The sequence below is a fragment of the Hippoglossus hippoglossus genome, chromosome 13, assembly GCF_009819705.1.
Source record: "Hippoglossus hippoglossus isolate fHipHip1 chromosome 13, fHipHip1.pri, whole genome shotgun sequence".
In the NCBI taxonomy this organism is placed as follows: domain Eukaryota; kingdom Metazoa; phylum Chordata; class Actinopteri; order Pleuronectiformes; family Pleuronectidae; genus Hippoglossus; species Hippoglossus hippoglossus.
In genome coordinates this window covers 17604083-17624728 of record NC_047163.1, presented here as the reverse complement: position 1 = coordinate 17624728, position 20646 = coordinate 17604083, and the positions used below count along the sequence as shown (strand labels likewise).

Genomic DNA, 20646 nt, shown 5'->3' with positions numbered 1-20646 from the left:
GATCTCTTTCTGGCCTCTGATCCCTGTAAGAGATCAAACTATGATCTCGTCTAATCCCTGTTGTTCTGAAGCTGACCTCTGCTGAGCCTGTGGTGTAACTGGGACTGAATGGGTTTACATAACACCAGCTTGGCTTGCATAACCGACTGACCATTGGCGAGCAGAGTTCTATGATGTTATCACGTTTGGAATCCAAAATGAATACATTTGGTATTTAGCTCTGGGACTAATGCTCATTAAAATAATGTTATTACTCTAAATAAACATCCATTTGAGCTGTTCAGTTTTAACGATAAAGGGGGAATGTGGGGATTCGTTTATGTGAATGTGTTTTCAACGGTCTCAGTTTTAACTATTTAAGTAAAGAACAAAAAGCCTTAAGTCTTATTGTATTTGAAAGCTGATAAAACAAATCACCCATTAAATGTGGCTGAACCTGAATAACGTTTCATCCAAAGGTTCATCTAACATGGATGTGATGATATGACATGGCTCCTAGTTTTAGGGTATTGTGATTGTGTAAGGCTCGTCATCAAAAGGTTACTGGTTGAAATCCAAAGCTGAAAAACTCTTAAGTGAATTAGTGAAATTATATTTACTGCAGTGACAACCTGGACAAGGTTGCAGGAGCAGGATCATCTTTAAACTGTGGGAATCCAACATGGTGAATGTGTGCTGGGTATAGCGTTAGTATTTGCATGTATGGTATCAGAGTGTGTTGTTGTTTGGTCGGTTTGAGGTTTCGACTCAGGTCAATATTTTGACACGATGACCTCTTTTGAATAAATAAATGTGTTTTATGTCCTCTTTTTGAAATTTAAGTTGAATATTTTTATTTGTCAAAAGTGTGTACTTTAAAAAATCCATGGTCATCAGTTTAAATCCATTTTAAGGCTATATTACATTTAAAGGTTTCCAACGTTCCCACACAGCAGCAGTACTTCTGCTCCGCTCTCCCATGCTGTCAGAAGGCACAGGCACAAACCACGGCCACCACCACTATGTTGCCAATAGTTGCCAGCACGGCGATCCAGAGCCAAATGGTGTCGCTGGACACTTTCCCGTCATCCTCTGCTTCTGAGGGTCGAGAGTAGCCGGCGTTGAGGTTGGAGGTAGAAGTCTGCAGGGACGTGTTGCCATTGTACGGAGAATCCATGAAGGCCCCGCTCACAGCAGGGAAATGCTGTCAGGAGAGAGGGACAGAGGAAAGGAACAGGTAAGGGAGAGTTTAGATAAAAGTCTGTCAAATTATTTTTGTTATGCAAAATCAAAGAATATAGAACATTACGGAGCACGCAATTTGTTCGATTACTACAAGACAGAGAAAGTTTAAATTGTCGGAATACATTGTACAGGAAGGCAACAAAGTACATTATAAGAAATTAGATGCTAAAGATTTTTGATGAATACTCATTTTAAAATGCAAAAACCTTTGCATTTTTAGAGAAATTCCACTGTGTGCGTAAACAGTGATTTTTTTTAACCAGAAATATCAATTATTTCAACATGCAATCAATCATTTCTTAAAAATAAACACTTAAATTAAAAACCTTAAAAACCTAAAAAGTCTTGGTAACAAGACTGAGAAAAATTCAACCACCTTGTCTTTGAAACCTTGACTGAAATTTTTATTAGATACATGTTTGTCATTGGATTCAAAATGTGTTGAAAAATATTAAGTTTAATTTGGAAATTGCAAAAAGCAAATATCAATCAAATATATATGTATAATTCATAATATTAACTAAATAGTTTATATAGGAAATCATAGTTTGCAGATATTTAAGCGAAATTATTATTTTTTCATGAATTTTCAATCATTTATCTTCGTTATGTGTCCAGATTTCCTCTAATCAACAAAAAAGTACAAATTTGATCTATAAACCCGAAGATTTGACTTTTCCAAACCAAACTTAGAACTGAAAAAGATTTGTTGTAGAGATGAGTATAATTCAGGTGCCTCCTTTTGAATGAGAAGATAACTGATTGATCAGATGCAGAAGCATCTTCAGATATTTTTTTTTGTTACAAATGAATAAAAATCGGATGCATTCAGCCCTAAACGTCTCACTATGAGTGAACAATGACATGTTCTGTTAACCCCACAGCTGTGCCTGGTCTCAGGACAGCTGTACTGTACAGTGCAGGGGAATCAGCATCTCAAAGGGATTGAATCTCAGACGAATTAACAGAGTCTGACACATGTCGCACACACATATAAACACGGAAAGAGACAGAGACGGACGCACGCAGATGATGTGAGAGAGGGACAACAAAATGATGGATGGATCTCACTTTTTGTCACAGCTGGATGTGTTTGTCCCTGCAGGGCTTCCATAGGACCCAGTCAAACAGACGGGAGACGCAACAAATATACATTCAGCCACCTCTGGTAACTAATAACCTAAAATGTCTAAAAATAAATTATATATTCAGTATATATATGCACACACTCCATTTCTTTTAGGGTCACACACACAGGTTTTAGTTGCATGCGTTGCCTCCAGCTCTTTGTTCTGTAGGTGTAACAGCTGTACTGCAGACACATACAGACACAGGGTTTGAGCACTCAGGTGTGTGAACTGAATATAGCCGACTGTACATTTTTACACAAGCTCTTCAACACACTGTGAAAAAAGACGAGTACACGGGCTGACTCACACTCTCATGTACGTGCGAACACAGACTGCACAGTGTGGCCATTAATAATTCAAGCTTTAAATCTGACATCTGAAAGGCTCGAGGGAGTTTGACCCTTTAACACGCGGTGTAACCGTATCTTCAAGCCCCATTATGTGATCGACAGTATATTAATGCAGATATTAGATTTCTTTTAATCTCCTATACTCGATAACTCACATGTTTTGCTGTGTTTAAATTCAGTTCCCTGCCATTGCATTAGGGAGTTCCAAAACTGTAAGTTATGTGTGTGTTTATTCAGATTTGTGAAATAATCACATGAGTCATCTCATTTGTGAACTTTCAGCAGATTAATATGAGTTTCTGACTTCCTCAGCATAACTGAAGCTCAGCGTCAAAGCCCCGGGATTGTAAATAGATTTTTTTCCCCCGTCAACTGTGGTTCTGGGATGCTCTAAAGCGTCAGGTTCAGTTTGACCCCGAACTCTGGGTTCTCTCGTGTCCTCAACCACCCTGACTCTGCTCCCAAATAGCAGATGTGACTTCAGGGCAAGTTCTCACTAAGGAAACCCTCATACTTCGCTGTTAAAGAAAAACTGTTTCTCCTCTATTGCCACTAAATGTTACAAGTTAAAAGAAGTTTAACACATTCAGTGCTAAAGCTCCGTTAGTGCTCATTGTTCTTATTATGATGCCTTCAAAGACAGTGGAGGTGTTTGAACTGAAATCTCTTCAGACCTTGAAGGTTGGATGTTGGATAAGGGGTCAACAAGGAGTCAGTGGGGGCATGATATGAGGTTATGTGACACCATGTGTCTCAGTGGAGGACTAGGCCACTGATACATGGTTCAAATGTTTGGTGGTTTGGGCCAAATCAGCTTCTTTAATCTGCCTTTACACTGAGTGAGGTGCACGTATTTTGGAAATCAAAATGAAGCTTTTCCAGATGTCCCAACAAAACCAAAAACCAGCTGAACATACTCATGCATATTTATGCAGAAACCTAAATCTGCTTCTCAAATTGTGAAAATACCTGAATGCACTACTTGAACTGTTTAGGTAAGAATTGAACATATTAATTAATATTAATTCAGCAACTTGCACTCAAATATAAACAGATTTTAAATTAAATCTCTGATTCTGATCTTAAATGTAGTTAATGGGACAAAAGAGTAGGTTTACAGGGATTCAGATATGCTCCAATTACACGTGCAAGCCGAATGGAAAACATACTGAACAACCATGAAGCTATAGATTCCAGACCCTGTATATCAAATCCCACCAATGTACAGTATGATGATGATTGCCATTATGCATCATTATTCATGCACAACTGTCTCATCTCATCCAGTGAGACCAACATGTGTCTGTGTTCCTTTCTCCTCAGAAGTGAAAAAAAAAAGTCTAAAATGTTGCGACCATTAAGATCCAGCAGCATAATTTATGAGAGCTCTCACATCATCCACTTAATATGTATATTTAATTAAAACTGCCTCTAATGGTTTTTCATGGGGGAAGGAGTGGGGCAGGCGTATATTTGGCTGTTCCTGAACATGCGACTGACCCACATTAATATCCTATGATCCAAACTGAAGACAAAACATTTTTCCAGCAGCGGGAACGCTGCACTTGTTCACCTTCTCATTAAAAAGTCTCTGCCCTGGAGCCGTGTCTCATTCTGCGAGCAAAACGCCACAGAAAGGTCATCAAGCAAAACAAAAGTGAGCTCAAGCATGTGCACGTGTCATTACAATAACCGTTGCATGCTGCAGCTCTGTACTCAAAGTGGCAATAAGTTCTGAACGTACCTCAGTGGTAATCAGGCAGGGTACTGATAACTATTGTAGTCAAAACTTCTGCTCTGCACATAAAAGAGCAACTCCCTTTTGAGTAGAGCGTTAAACCATAGACTCTACGACACATCTCGTCTTCCTCCCGTTGAACAAAAATTAACCCAAATATCACGGATGCAGGTGACGCCATCTTGCGCTTGTATTTAATTTGGAGCCAGAGTGCAGTACTGATCGTGGTGTGGAGTCGTCGTATTGAGGTCTCGATATTGAGGGCTCGACTATTGCGAATCAGTCTCAGCTGTCAATCATGATGTTTCACCCCATTTCAGCTACAATTACTCCACCATTTTGAATTTTTTTGTTTGGTCGAAATCCCATTTGCTCTTTACATGAAAGAGGCGGGGTTTATGACCAGGCGGCGACTTTTGGGGAGCTGTCATGTCGTCCATCTTTCATGAGATCATGAGGCGTTTTAAGTGGTAACTTCTTCTTAAATCTGCTGCTGTCTACACTGGCTGCCATGTTTTTTCTTTAACCTCGGCTGTGACTCGTATTCTGTTTTCACTCCCTGACTGAACAGGTCTGGATGAAATTAGTGATTAATGAGGTTCTACAAAGAGGAAGACGTTGCTTGAAGAAATTAATTACATACCACAGTGAGACATTTCATACACATCTGCACACCGACTGTCTATTTCCTTGACTAAGAGTCCACCTCAGAGATACATCAAATGAGTGGTGGGGACAAGAATGTTTCCAGACAAACACACATGAATACTCACACACACACACACACACACACACACAGATACGCACACAGTGCATTCTCATAGTCATTTTCATTGAATCTGTTCATTCAGGCTAAATTTGCAGTTACATAAGGAGCTGACAGCTCTCTGGTCTATGACGGCTTTAAAGTTTCACTGAATCTACTCTTTCCGTTTATTTATTCGGTTACACACTGAAAAAAAGACTGTGTCTGATTAAAAATGTGACATTGCATCCAACCACTAATTATTCTCATGTTTAAATGCGTAATTTCTCCAACAAAATATGGTGACAATGCCCATCTTCAGAGCCCCAGTCAACCAGTGACTGAGAAACTAAATCAACAATCATAACATATCTAAAGAAAAGTTGTTGTTATAAGAATAGCCAATATTCTGCTGATTGTCTAATCCATTCATGCACCCACTGTTCCAGCTTTACCTGAAGTTGGTAAAGGAGCCGGTCAGTCAGTCTTGATAATGAGACAGTGGTGTATTAGTACAACACAACCAGGTAACATAAAAAATATAGGAGGCCAAAACAATCAACAAAAGTAGATTTAAATTGTTCAGATGGTTATAAAGGAAATTTTAGATGCACACATTTTACTTCCAAAAGAAACATTTTTTGCCAGAGTTGAAACAAGAAATCTGTTTTCTGTTGTTCATTCCTAAAACACCCCCAAGCATCACAACAAAATCAAAGAAGCAAATGTTCGACTGCATTTCAACACTTTATTCACACACTGATGTATTATATATTCTCTATAGGTGGAGAGAAAGTCTGACTGAAGGTGAGACACAGAAACAGAAGCCTTCAAAGTTTCAAGTCACTTCAACATTAGAGCTGAGTTACTCGGTCCTAAAACATCCCTATACATGCAGCTATAAAAGCCAGAATGGAGAGAGTGAAAATATATACAGTAAAGATATAGAGAGAAGGTAAAGAGAGACAAAGAGGAAGACAATAAAAACAGAGCGAGACAGAGAGATGTACCTGCTGCCAGCTGTATATGAAGAAAGAGCTCAGTTCCTGTCTGTCCCGTCCTGCACTCTGACTTAGACTGAGCACATCCACACAGAGAGAAAGAGAGAGAGAGAGAGAGAGGGGGGGGGGGGACTGATCCCTCCCACTGAAAGCAAGTGATGAGAGTGCACTGTGAAAATGTGTGTGTGTGTGTGTGTGTGTAGGTGTGTGTGTGTGTGTGTGTGACACAGATTTTAAGATGATGCTGTGGGACTGAGTCTAAAGATGTAAAGATGTGTGTTTGTGTGTGTTGAAGTTAGTTGAGTTATGTAAATTGAGACTGCAAACACACCATGGTCGTTAGTGTGTGTGTGTGTTTGTGTGTGTGTGTAGATGACAGAGTTTTCATGCTTTCCTCTTTGAAACAGCTCAGCTGGACACCTACCTAGTCACATACTAAGAACATGTTATGATGGTATGATCAAATCTTGTTAAAGCTGTCAAAAACAGTCATTGCACAATACAAATGTAAAGGAAAGGAAGCATTAAAAGTGTGATAACAGCAACAACCTCAGGCTTCTGATGGATAATCTAGAATAAATCTGACAGGGTTGACATAACAGTGTCTTTTCCAAACTGATGATGTAAAATGATCAGTTACAACCCCGGCAAATGATGCTTCTATTCGGTCAGGGGGAAATGGGTTAACAGAGAAAACTGTAAATCAGATATCTGGAGCATTTGTTCTTTACACGCATGCATACATGTATATATGGTTTGCACCTGAGTATTTTTGCGTGTATGGACTATGTATGGACACTGATGTGTGTGTGTGCTTGTACGCATATTACCAGCATGCATTTGTGTACGTATGGGTGAATGCATATGCACGGATTAGAGAACATGTCTCTGTGCTTGTGAGCGTCCTGTTCTGTGTGTGAACCAATGCAGAAAACAGCTGTGTCAACATATAATCTGTCTCACAGGCAGTTTCCAGATTTGTGCTTAAAGAAGAACAACAAAACAAGTGAAAAATATTTGTTCTTTTGTCAAAGATATTTTGGAGCAAGACAATAACCATTGTGTAAGGGAATCTTTGTTTGCTTGTTTATTTAAACTTAAACAATCTAATATCTGAAAGATTTTGTGTAACCGTATCCAGTGGCATCGTAGTGGGGGAGGGGAACTGACTTCCCAGGCCCCAGAGGGGAGGGGGGCCTTTAAAAGGCCTGAATGAGGGGGGCCTGAATGATAAAATAATAATTATATTGTTATTTTAATTTCTAGGTACTTAATGAAAATGGATGAAACTGGCTGAATTGATTGACTGAAATCTGTCTCCAAAAATAGTGGAGGGTTCCTAGGATCATCTGTCTCACCCCTACAAACAAATGGTTAAGTTCTTGCCGCACGCTTCAGAAAGCAAATGGAGGGCAGACAACTGTGGACAGATTTCTTTCTACAGAAAGGTGAGTCCATCCAGCAATGACACAGTTTTATTACACCTGGTCACACTGGCTGCGGCCGCGCCAGGTTTGTGTTTTGCAGATTCAAAGTGTGCTTTTTATGCTGTAAACTACGCGCAGAACAACAAGAAAATAGGCGAGACCTTGTATTACTAGAAGAGCAGCGTAGCCTCCTCAGCTGAACCTCAGAACTGCAGCAGGCCCGATGTGGCATCTCTAATTTGTTAACATGGGCGCGGAAAATAAATGAGCAAGTTGTTCCGCAGCCAGTGTGACACAGGCGTTTACCCTCTGGATTCACAATTTTGCTATAGTGACAAAATTCTTTGGTTTTAATCTGCTTGAGTATCTCCTTGATTATTCATGCCATTGACAGAGTGGGACCATCTTTTAAAAGAGTGTAAAATAATACAATTTCAAATGATGTCTTATTTATATCTGTAATTGTAGGTGATTTGTACAGTTGACTAAAAATCGAGAGAGGAAGGGGGCCCACAGAGACTGTGTATAGGGCCCAGAATCGTATGCTACGCCCCTGGCCATATCCCCTGCAAAGGCTCAGGTGTTCTCATCTAAAAACTAAAGCACATTTTATCCCTGTAGTGTCTGATCCCCTCCACTAAGAAGATTATCTTTTCACCCTTGTCCATTTCAGGGCTTGTCTTTTTGTAAACAAGATTACACAAAAACAACAGAACAGATTTCCATGAAATTTCTTTGAAGGATGTGGTATAGGCCCGAGAGGAACCCATTAAATCTTTAACATTGTGAAATAGGGCATTTTTCAACATTTTCACAATTTTACCAGAGAATAATTCAGGGATCTTGATGAAAATCATTGGCATATTTAGGTGACTGATATCTTTGAGTTTGTGAAATGTCGTTCTGCTTGATTAAATTTAAGGGAACTGTTGGAGGAGGGTTAGGGTTCTCCCATTGTCCTCTTTCCTTTTATTTGTGTGTCTCTCTCCATTTTCATGCCTTATCTCTGATTCCTCCCTCCATGTCTCACCTGTCCCCTCCTGTCGCTCAGTTTTTAAATCAAACGCTGACTGGGCCAACTGCTCGTCCCGTTTCTACCTTTTACTTTCACACCGCATCTATGCCAATCTGTTCACACACCATCATTCCATTACGCCCCTGCTGCACCTGTACGTCCTCATTGTGACTCCTCTCCACCTCTCTTATCACTATAATTTTTGCAATTTCTTTTCTGCATCATCGTCAATTTTACCCCTCTCCCTCTGCATGGATTCCTCCCATTAATCCATCCATTGTATTTTCCCATAGTAACGACGGACAGGACATCCTGCTATATAGCGTGCTGTGCTGCAGGTCTGGTGGGATTACAGACGAACAAACGCAGCTCCAATCCTCCAAATCTCTGTAAATGAGAAACCTTTGACGCATGTGACATACTGAGTGCACAACGCAACTTTTGTGTATATTGAGTGGGCATATGCTACTGTTTCCTGTGCCCATCTGCGAGTGTGTGTCCTGTGGGGGCTGAGGGGGAGGAAGCACGTGTGTAGTCTTGGTCTGTATATCTGTGTGTGTGTTTGCACATTTGTATATCTGTCTCTGCTCTATATGCACAGGTACATGTGTTGCTTGTTTGTGTATCCAGTAAAATGATGGTTTATAAAGTTACATAATTTTCTTCCAAATTTGGGAGAGGTTCAGAAACTGCCTCTGGTGATCACACACACAAACATAGAGTACACACACGCATGCGCACACACACACATACACACACACACACTGGGTACAAATGACTACACACACATATGCAGCGGGAAAACACATTCATCAATCACCAGAAGCATGCGCACACACATACACAAAGACTTCGTGACACACTGGGGCTGAGCAAAAAAAATATTTGAGTGAAAAAATACAACAAATTTTCCATAATTAGCAAACGATGTGGGGGGAGAATAAAAGAGGCCTGAACTCACTTATCACTTATGAGGCATTTCACTCACAAACTATTTTACTAGTGTAGCCCTTGTCATGAAGTTTGCTCCCGGGCGAGGGGGCATATTTCAGCCTTCCACACACGGTCTCACACTCCAAAAAACCTTTATATCATATTTATATTTCATGTTAAATTCTAAACAATACATTTCCAAACGTGAAATGTGGGTCTCCATCTGCAACCGCTTTGTCAGAAAAATACAGATAAAAGAACAGAAGGGGAGGGAGAGCAGAGAGAGAAATGAGGAGGTGAATAAACAGCCCTGCAGCAGCCAGCTGTTCCTCTTCTCTCTGAAACATCTGTCAGAGTGGGAGAAACACTGGGAGAGACAGAGAGGAAGTGATGACGGGAAAGAAAAGAACGAAAAAGGAAGAGACACATGATGTTAGAGGGTGAAGAAGAGATTTTTGCTCGTCTGTTTTTGTTACATTGTTTTCACTCCTGCTCAGCAGACATGAAGAAAATTACAAGCAAAAATTTGACAAATTTTAATTTTGACCATATGATGCGGTTATACAGACAGCGGCTCACACAGTGAATTTAACCCGAGAGCGAAATCATATCAGTTCATCATAATGGGTAAAAAAGTTTGACCTTGACTTTCACCCAATGCTGGGGAACTCAGTAGTGGATGAAACATTATTTAGGACCAAAGCAGTGAAGCAGTCGATATCCACAGACTCACAGGGCTAATGTGACTAAATCTTCCTCATTCATGCCACAGTCGGATCTTATCACTGAACTTCAGCATCACTGAAGCCCCCTGCAGCTCTGATGTGCTCATCTTAGAAAATGCAATTAACATTTAAATTTAGCTTTTTTTTTGTTGTTGAGTATCATCAGAAGTTTGGCTTAATATGATACATTCGGTTTATTATGACGAACTTCAGTGGCATTAAGGATGTGGTGTGGGTCAGGGAAGAACGCAGTACGTTTCAAAAGATCCAGATCAGGGGGCGGAGCCAGTATTTATTTATTTTTCCCTTTCTTTAACATTGTGAGGTAGAATTCCCGTCTGTGGGTTATGGTGAACGAGAGATGGGAGAAATATAAGTGTGGGCAAGAGAAAGAAAGAGAGAGCGAGAGACAGATAAAGAGAGAGAACTTGTTGTCATGGCTGATTGAATCTTTGTTCAGTTTTGCTGGAGGCGACAGAGACTGACAGACGAGGGAAGAACAGCATTCACTGACATCATTAAATGACCTCATCCAGATTTCACAGAACCCCTCACTTTCATACACACACACACACACACACACACACACACACAGATGTGGATGGACACAATTGCACTTTTGTTATGTTAGTGACACACAGTCACTTTTGGAATAATCTGAATACATTGATTTCATGTTTCTATCGACACATCAGATTCAAACTTGAAGGGACTCCATCAACCACTTTGTCCAGAAAGAAACTGCAGGTATGAATATTTGGTGTCTCAGTGACACACGGCTCTTACTGTAACACGAGCCTGACTAACCTGTAACCTCATTACACAGAAGTGCATTATGGGAGTAAAAGTGTATTTAAATTGTACAATTAAAGACATTTCTGACGCTGTAAATTTGAAAATACAACTAATAGTTCATTCGCTTTCTGGGACAGCATGGCAATACAGTATTATCTCTATTGCAATTTCACATTTGTTGATTTTCTTTTTATTAGAGGATTAGGATAATCTCCTCCAAGTGCTTGGTATGATTACTGCATACCCATGTAATAATGTAGTAGTAGTAATGTGGCACTGAGTACTCATAATTAGTGGCAGGAGGAAATACTTCATCAGCATCCTTCCACAGTGACCGTAACCATTAAGACTCACATCAATGAGATGAGAGAATAACACAGTTATTCTGTTTCACATGCTGAATTGTTTCTTGCGTGTAAATTGGCAGTTTGAATCCAGAGCTGGGAAGGTGGACTTTGCCACTGAAATTAAAACCTGCTCGCCTAAATAGCTAAAGATTGCCATTATAAATAAGAGCCTATAGAAAGTAATTCATTCAGATAGCAGAGCGCATGGAAGTCCAACTACCTGATATTAAAGTTATAGCTTTATGATCATAACTTTATATCTTAGTCCTGCAATACCCTGGCGACTTTTTCATGTTGTACCCCATTTCTCACCTAATGGTGGCTGGGATTAGCTTCAGCCTCCCCACAACCCTTAAAGGAAAAAGGTGTAGATGATGGATGGATGGACATTCTCAACATTAAATACAAATTCACTTGGACTGTGTGTCAAAAGTGCGCATTCTGTTATCAAAAGGAGATTTTCCTTCTGTAGGTGAAAACATAGAAGCAAAGTTTCATAAAACACACGTCAGCTCTCACCTCTTCATGTAACAGTAACGGAGCTGGTATGTCTGTCTTGCAGAGCTAATTACATGAAGCTTATAAGAGCTATACAGGAAACTGTAGCCTATGCTGAGAGAAAGCATTGTGTCTGTCTGCCGTCTCTGCACGCACATCCTTGTTTGCCCATGTTGTGCGAGCATTTGCAGACTCAGGTGCTTGTGTTATTGTTCGTGTGCTTCAGTTGCAGATTTACTTGCTTATTCACTGACCTTTGAAATTCATAATATATTAATATGTTGCTTACATGTGAAATTGGTGAAAAAAGACTCTAAAAGCTTTTCCACAAGCTGCAGATCGACCAAGTTCATAGTTTTTTGTTTTAAAAGCTTCCGACGTACAAATATTTTAGGATTCGTTGTCAGTAACAGAAAGCAGAGACGGACAGGAAACACATAATGAGGGACGGTCGTGATATTCAACACAGGCTTAAACACATCACACTTGACCTTATTGTATAAAATGTTTCACTGGAGTTTGTTTGTATTGTATTGTTTGTTGTAGTTTTATGATTTTGGAAATATGTTTAATATATTTGGGCTTTTTTCCGTTTTACCCATGACTTTATCCACAGATGTGCAGAGTTATTCTTTTTTAAGCAGAGCATTTTTTAGGGGCCATTTTTGTCTTTATCTGATAGTTGTGAGTACAGATGGGGATGAAAACAACAAAGGGTACTTGTGTTAAACCATCATGAATGCTGTGTGTGTGTGTGCGTGTGCGTGTGTGTGTGTGTGTGTGTGTGTGTTTGTGTGTAATCTGTCATGCCATCTATCCTGAATTAATAAAGCTTTACAGAGTTTATATGTTGCGTGCCATGGGTGACTCATCCCTCTTTATGCTTAATGTGTTCAGCAGAGTCATGACCTCGTTACCTTTTCAGTGTCGTTATCTCAGCTCTATTGTGCTGAAATAATAACGGAACAAACACTGTGAAGATGAATTTACATTTTCTACATAAACAGAGTTAATACACACATCGTTCCCCCTCGTATGACGTCAGGGTTTGTCCTGCAAAATTACCCAGAAAGCTTCATGTCAGTGCTCACACTCGTGAACAATGGAGGAGCTTTGGTATTCATACCTACAAGACTGTATATAAAGATGGATGACAGGATTGCTCCCTGAAAGTGAAGCCAAAGAATCTCGATCACCTCCTGGTGGCTGACTGCAGTATAGGTCATAAACCCCACCTCCTCCATGTTAGTGGATGTTACATAGGCCAAACTAAAACGTCAAATACATTTTTCTCACAGATGGTTTCTATCATAATAGGTCATTCTTATCACACTGATGTATATTCTAGTCTTCCTGTTTCCAGTAAGTTTGGTTTTAATTAGTTATTTGATGCTATATGACGAGGTGAAACATCATGATTGACAGCTGAGACTGACTCACGATTGGTTGCGTGCATGTCTTGTTGGCACCTTGATACCGTGGCTCTGTCCCCTGATCGCTACTGTTCAGAATCTGGCTCCAAATAAGGTCATCGGCGCAACCTGTCAGCGTTTGTATCCAGGACATTTTTTGTGGCTTTATTTCTGCATAGTAGGAGGAAGAGTCGTCCCACTTAATATACAGTCTATGTTCTTTATATACAGTTTATGTGCAGGACATTTTGGAAAACTATATAAATGCAACAGCAAAGTACATTTGATTAAAATAAAATTAAAATATATACACATATATATATATAAATGGCTTTGGAAAAAACAATAGTATTTCACTTAAAGTAAACATTTGGCCTTAAAATGCATAAACACTGTATGGTAGCTTTACTATACTTGCAGCTGTAACACTGAGAGAAAATACAATCTGCTTTTGGATTCGGTGAAAGAAGGAGCTACTCGTGATGGATCCAATTTGCTGTGCATGTTAAACAGATGCCCCCACTGACGTAGTGGATAAACTATTTAAACAGATGCTAATCTGACCTAATCTCCATCACACACACTTTGATAGGCAGGACTAATTAGGACCAATCTAACAGTCACCCAGTGGAGAGAGAGAATCCAGTTATCTACACAAGGTCACTCAGTTTTCATCAAAGATAGAAAGAGGAAAACTGAAGTCAACATTTACATCATTCGATTGACGAATGCACCACTTTATGTAAGATTAATAACATGATCAACAGAAAATAATAAATCTGTGATGTGTTCACAGTCTTCTCTGATTTATGTGAAGAACCAAGAATGCTGATGGTTGCTGTGCCACCTTTAATGTCTGGATAAAGTTATAACAACCATAATAAGGTCTATTGCATGTTTGAACCCTAAAGCCTTTCAACTTCAACATTGTAAAATTGCCGTTTCTTTTTCTACTGAAGTTTTAGAGATGCATGTTCACATCATCGATCAGTCAACAAGAGATTTGTATAACGCTTTTAATTCAATGTAACGCAGAGTGATTAATAGAATACAAGCAATAAAAACTATACCTCTCCCTCTCTCCATCCACACAAAGAAATATTGTCTCTATAGTCTATAGTCTACTATAGTAGCGGAAACACTATAATAAATCTCATAAATTAAGAAGATGAAGACAAAATAATCAAGATAAAAAATAACACAATTATAAAACAGATTAGATGTTTTAAAGTAAAACCAGAGATGAAAAATAGGATATTAAAAGAAAAATGAATGAATAAAACATGATACCAGTAAAACAGTATAAAGTATAGGGTTATGGTTGCTAAAATGGTAGCTCCTGAGTTTGCTTTTAAAACGATCAACTCTCCGGCAGTGATAAAAGGCAAGGCGTTGACTGCAGGGCGTTGGGGGACAGTTAGTGTGGGGTGATTAAAGACCACACATCGAGCACAGCTGATTAACTATCAGAGAACAGATGGCTATCAGATGAGGCTCTCCATCAAACTTCTTCAGCCAGACAGGGTTCACGTCTGGAGCAGACAGGCTCCGTCACAACATCCAGGCACTTAAAGGAGAATAAACTACTCCATCCAGAAACTGGAGTGACACTCGGAGTCGGATTTCTATTCAGAAATATTCAGACAGAAATATTATTTTGCCAAACAATTCACAAGTCAAACTTCTTGTGTGGAAAAGCTTTGATGAAAGACTGCAATGTCTCTTGTCACCACTTGAATGTGTCATTACGCAGAGGGTTGGTTGATTTAGCACCGAGGAGCAAATGCATTCATGGAGATTTCCCCTCACATCTGCACAGCTGGACAGGGAATATAGGCGCACAGCAGGCAACGTCTAATCTGCATGAATCAGCAGCCTCATCACTCCTGATGCACCTTAAATGTTTCATATGTGAAAGCTCAAAAAGCGCAAACACACAAAAATTGAGATTGGAAAATTATTTATTGGTCTCAAACGATACCAGCAGATGGCACCATTTCACACTTCAGCAGGCATCTGGCCGTCTGAGTGACAGCAGGTTTCTAGAATGTGATAAATCTCCACTGTGGATGGCAGATGTCATCAAACCCTGCTGTGTATTATGCTGCCCTACCGTCACATGATCCATATGCTTTTTGAATCTGTCCAAACTTCAATGCAGAAGTGGAGACAAAGTCCAAATCACACCAAAATGGGTTTTGCACCGTGAAACTTTTTTCAGTAACACAAATATCAACTGGACCATGACACAAACACATTTGCTATTTTAACTTTGCTTATTCATAGCTCTAAACAAAACCATTTTCATCATGAACCCATCTTCCATTATGTTTTTTGACGAGCAAAGAAAAACATCTTCCTATTGCAAATAGAGCAGAGGTTCAGTGCTGCAAAGAGAGCATGCAGGGGGTAGTGGAACTTCCACTGTGCTTGTGCACTTAGAAGCTTTACTACAGTAATTACTTTCAAAGCATATCTACTGCAGGCTACATCTCCCTGCACCTCACAAGAGGACCTCGACAGTAACATACAGCTCTGCCCCGAGGCCCCTGAAAGCTCAACATCATAGGTCAGAGGAGACAGAGAGAGAAGAGAAAAACAGGCACAATAATATTCTACCATGATGCAGAGGAAACAAATGCAGAAAAATAAATGAAACTGCTGTAGCAACTGTGGCAGGGAGAAGCAAATAGTCCAGTAAAAAATACAAGAGTTTATTAATAATAATAATAATATACAGAACAGAATCCATTTTGTTTGCTTTTTTTTGCATTGTTAGGGAATCTGTTGCTTATGCTTCTTTTATACCAAAATTAGCAGGTATACGCAGGTTATTTATACACGGGTAAACTAAATTATACGCGCTAAAAGGAGATTAACTCCTTTGCCAATGCCAGTAGAGAAGTTTGCCATTCTGTGTTTTTCTTTTTTCAACAGTGCAGCATTGTTGACTTGATGAACGCACCAAAAACTGAGAAGCTATGTTAGTGGGGATTTTGACCAGTGGAAAAGGGGCGTTTTACACCTTTTGACACATTCAGTATTAATATTATGCCTGAGCTGAAATATGTTCCACAGATGGTTGACCTCTGCAGGAATGTGTTGGGAGTTGCCATCTTCTCTGGTGTTGTGATAAGATGAAACTTGACAGTGTGCACTCTCATGAAGAGAATGGGCATCTTGACTTATAGTGACCTAGAATGCTATCTGTTTCCTCTCATGTGCTATACTACTGAAATCCTTTTATTGTTCTTCAAGGTTTGTGGTTTGGCTGTTCACATGTATGTCAGACCAAGAATCTTCTCTGTCGACACATCTCTTTCTTTTTTTTTGCATCCGACCAATCAATGTCAAGAACAGGTAGACACAGTGCACATGGGTGATGAAGACAGGACTGTATGTATGTCGTACAAAATTCTTTAGTTCACTCCCTAAAATGCAACGTGAAACCAAAACTAAGCGGATCAAATGTAAACAATGTGAACTTTGGTTCAGACCATGGTCCAGACTTTCAGGTGTAAAATTACTCTAAATTGACTGTGTGCATGTGACAAACTATTTTGACACTGGCAGAGAATTATTCAATTTATATGTTGTGCATTATAAAGGGGTGAGTGCAGGAAAACAGCCGCGTCCTGGGTGTCAGTATCTTTGTTCGACTTCAAACTGTTCACTATGTTAGAACCAGGAAAACAAAAGTGTAACAAGTTCCTCTCACCCTCAAAACGTGCAGTTTTTATGGCTCATAGATGCTTCACTCTCCTCAGTTCAGTTAAATAGTTGATAAAATGTCAGAACAACTACAAAACAGCAGCCTCACAGTGACTCTGCTGTTTAAATAAAACCCCTGCTTGCTTTGCGTGTTTCTCCTTTTAGAGACGCCACTTTGAGGTCTGACTCATCTCTGTACGTGCACGCACGGTCTCAAATCCTATATCTAATATGAGAACTGTTACTTTACAAATGTACAAAAACTTATCTTACGCTCCAGTGACTTAGTGTGTGCATCTGTGTGTCATTCCTAAGTAATTTCCTTTACATTCTCGTGCTGATGAGAACAGACCCTGTAGCATCTGTACTGTGTCTGCTCGTGTCACAACTTCATCCATTATAGCTGCATTTTATCTGACATGACCTGAGAGACTTCACGAACTATTGTGAGCTGGGGCTGTGGGTTCTTTGTACTTTGTTAGTGGGTAAAAACTAAATCTGACACCGATAAGGTTTTTTAAAAAATCTTTGTTGCAAATAAACCAAGGCAGTGAATATCTACTACCAATACTAATTCCACAAACATCTGTCCGTCTGTATGTGGAAGCTATATCCCACAAACTTATTGGCTTCACACTTGGAATGTGTACTGCTAATGACCCAGGAGAGTGCATTTTCAAATTTGGTGCAATTTGGACACCAATTCAATATTAATATCAATAGAGGGTGACCACGCTGTGTAGCAGCCAGTGGGGGCGAGGCAGTGTGCTAACAGTCAGTCTGTGGATGAGTTGAACATGTCTTCTTCTAAGTCCTCACATAAAGTACAGTAGTGGTCAGCAACTGGCAGGCCAATCATTTCTGTCCCACCTGATCATTTGGATAAATTGATTATTTTTATTTCCCCATATCGGACTGACACAGACAGTCGCAGGTGCTGATCTCCGTCATTGCAACAATATTCATGGAATCACTTCCTGTTTGGCAAATTGTACTCAAAGTAAAAGCATTATGTTTGCTTTGTTGCTGTAATGCTTTAGAAGGAGCTGATTTACAGAGCTTTTATTTTGAAAATGTGTGAACTTGGCTCTGAAGATTGTGTCAATGCAACATTCAATTTATGAAAAAAGAAGTAAGTAAGGAGCTCAGTATATTGTTCAAACTCATATATAAAAGCCTCACACGAGAGCAGTAACAAAGCAAATATTTTTAAATATATTAAATATTTATTAATAATACCTTCATTGCAGATAAACCAGGTAGGATGAACACAAAGTTTTCTAACTTCACTCTGCACACAACGTCCAGGACACAAACAATAAAAAGTGACAGTATATTGTAGAACTCGCTAATGACAAGGAGTAATTCTGAAGTGGCTTCAGAGCATTAACACAGGACAAGAAAACAGACCATTCCAAAAAGTAAGGTTTAGACACTGCACGAGTATGAGATAATCAAAAGTTACAAATAACATAAAAAAACATATTTAGTAATCTAGCACTGTTCTACTTCTTATTAAAACCCTTTGTAGTTCAATAGCCAAGAGTCATAAAAGTAAGACTTTGAAGAGACTTAACATTTTCCCGCTTCCTTACCTGTGCTGCCATCAGTGATAACTCCATCATCCCTGGATCGATGGTCGCCAGCCTGAGTGTGTGAATGAAATGCTCTTGGTGGGAAAGGGAGCGTTGTAATGTAAAGGAGAAAGAAAATAAAGAGTGGAAGCTTCTCCAGAAGGGAACCGAGCTGCTTCGCCGGATGAGCACAGTTGTGGATGTGCTACATACAGACACAATGAACGAGTGTATTCACTCTGCATATCTCCCTCTACTTCTCTCCCTCTCTCTCTCTCCCCCACTCTGTATAGATGTGTATGTTGCGGGGGGCAGGGGGAAAGTGGTACTTGGAGCATGCCTGACATACCATACAGAATTATTGATGCTGGTGTGGCTTCGGCACATAAACTCGTTTTGACACTGCTCACGCCGTGTACATCTTCCTGCCATCACTTTCCTTCGGCTGGAATTCATAATCCCAAGTGTGCTTGAATTATTCATCTGCATTTTCATTTACATTAAAATCATTGATGTGCATGACGTTGTTTTTTTATCTCTTTCAAAAATGTTCTTATTAGTACCATTTAACTGGTGTGTAAAGAATGCATGATATCATGAAAGAATTAATAATACAATCACAATCACTTTATTTATTTTTTGACCTATTTTTGTTTTTATTATAGCTTTTGAAATCTATTTTATGGTATTTCACTGTCAGCATTTTTTGGGGGCTTAATTTCATTAATTTGTCATTCGTCATTTGTGAAGGACTTTGAACTGCACTAATCTGTATGAAAAGTCCTATAGTTTGATTGATTGATTAGTTGATTGATCGTAATGGGAAATCATGAACGAACCCATGTACAAATGGGAACCAAAAAGTCACGTAGTCACGCATTGTTTTCATTCTCTAGATGAACAGCAGAAAATGTCAGTGAATGCATCATGTTATGCAGCCGCTTAACCTACATTATCCATCTGGTTCCGTTTATACGATGGGTGAGGGGCACCTCATAATATACAGTATAAACTATATACATACATGTAAACATATATAATTATTGTTCCTTTTTACATTTTCAATTAATTTGTTCGTTCATATGGTTAAATCTTGGTTGTAGAAAATAGAATGAATTAAGTTTAGGCCTAAATGCATGAAGCCCAAAACTCAGGTAGGGGTGTGGTTATGAATTCACTGCCCACTGAAGTTAGACGACTAATAATTCTATTTTCTGTGCTCATTTTCTTTTTTATTTCTATTCTAGGTGTCTGGCATTGTTTCTTCCTTGATTCAAAAAGTGCTATACAAATAAAGTTTCTACATAGATTTACTCTGAGATGAATCCGATTTAAATGTATCTGTGTGAGAATCAGCAGTCAGGCACGTCTGAAACTCATCTTTTTCCTTTGCATGCTGAATTGAGCTTTTATTTAACTTTTCCACCTCATCCTGAAAATGTTTCTGTGATATTTTCACCTCTTTTCAAATCACCTGCATTTAAACTCACGTCATCTTCCTATTGATACAAATGGGCTCAGAAGATTGGAGAAAAACAATCTCATACAAACACTTCAAATTAAAATACCCCCAAACGCAGTGTTGCTCATATACAGTCAGACACACATGTACACAGCATTTTTTTTGTTGTTGCATGTTTTTGCTTGAAATGAGGTTGAGTTATTGAATTTAATTTCCAAAGGCAGATTCACCACAAGCCACTCATGTGTATCCAGTGTCACCGCACACCAAGCTGTTAACTGTAGACCTCTATTGTACTCTCTCTGGCCTTGGGAACAATTACTACTGCATGAGGAAACCCCTTAAAATAGTATCTGTTCTGTGTGTGTGTGTGTGTGTGTGTGTGTGTGTGTGTGTGTGTGTGTGTGTGTGTGTGTGTGTGTGTGTGTGTGTGTGGGTGGGTGTGTGTGTGTGTGGGTGGGTGTGTGTGTGTGTGGGTGGGCGTGTGCGTGTGCGTGTGCGTGCGTGCTTGTTTACATATGTGTACGTGTGTGTGTGAGTGTGTGTGCATGCGTGTGTG

The 20646-nt window shown here is 39.4% G+C and overlaps 1 protein-coding gene across 2 annotated transcripts; it reads right to left on the bottom strand.

Annotated features, from left to right (window-relative positions):
• Positions 1-504: 504 nt before the first annotated feature.
• Positions 505-18741, bottom strand: LOC117772836 (uncharacterized protein C14orf132). 2 transcript variants are annotated; one of them, XR_004615846.1, is made up of 2 exons: positions 6198-6269; positions 505-1183 (listed from the first exon to the last, which is right to left on the bottom strand). XR_004615846.1 is itself a non-coding variant. In XM_034604355.1 (2 exons), the coding sequence occupies exons 1-2, from the start codon at positions 18674-18676 to the stop codon at positions 965-967; spliced, it is 249 nt and encodes an 82-aa protein (XP_034460246.1). In that variant the 5' UTR covers positions 18677-18741; the 3' UTR covers positions 505-964. The 2 variants fall into 2 exon arrangements, 1 of the variants encoding a protein (XP_034460246.1); XM_034604355.1 differs by lacking the exon at positions 6198-6269 and adding an exon at positions 18647-18741.
• Between the last annotated feature and the right edge of the window lie 1905 nt (positions 18742-20646).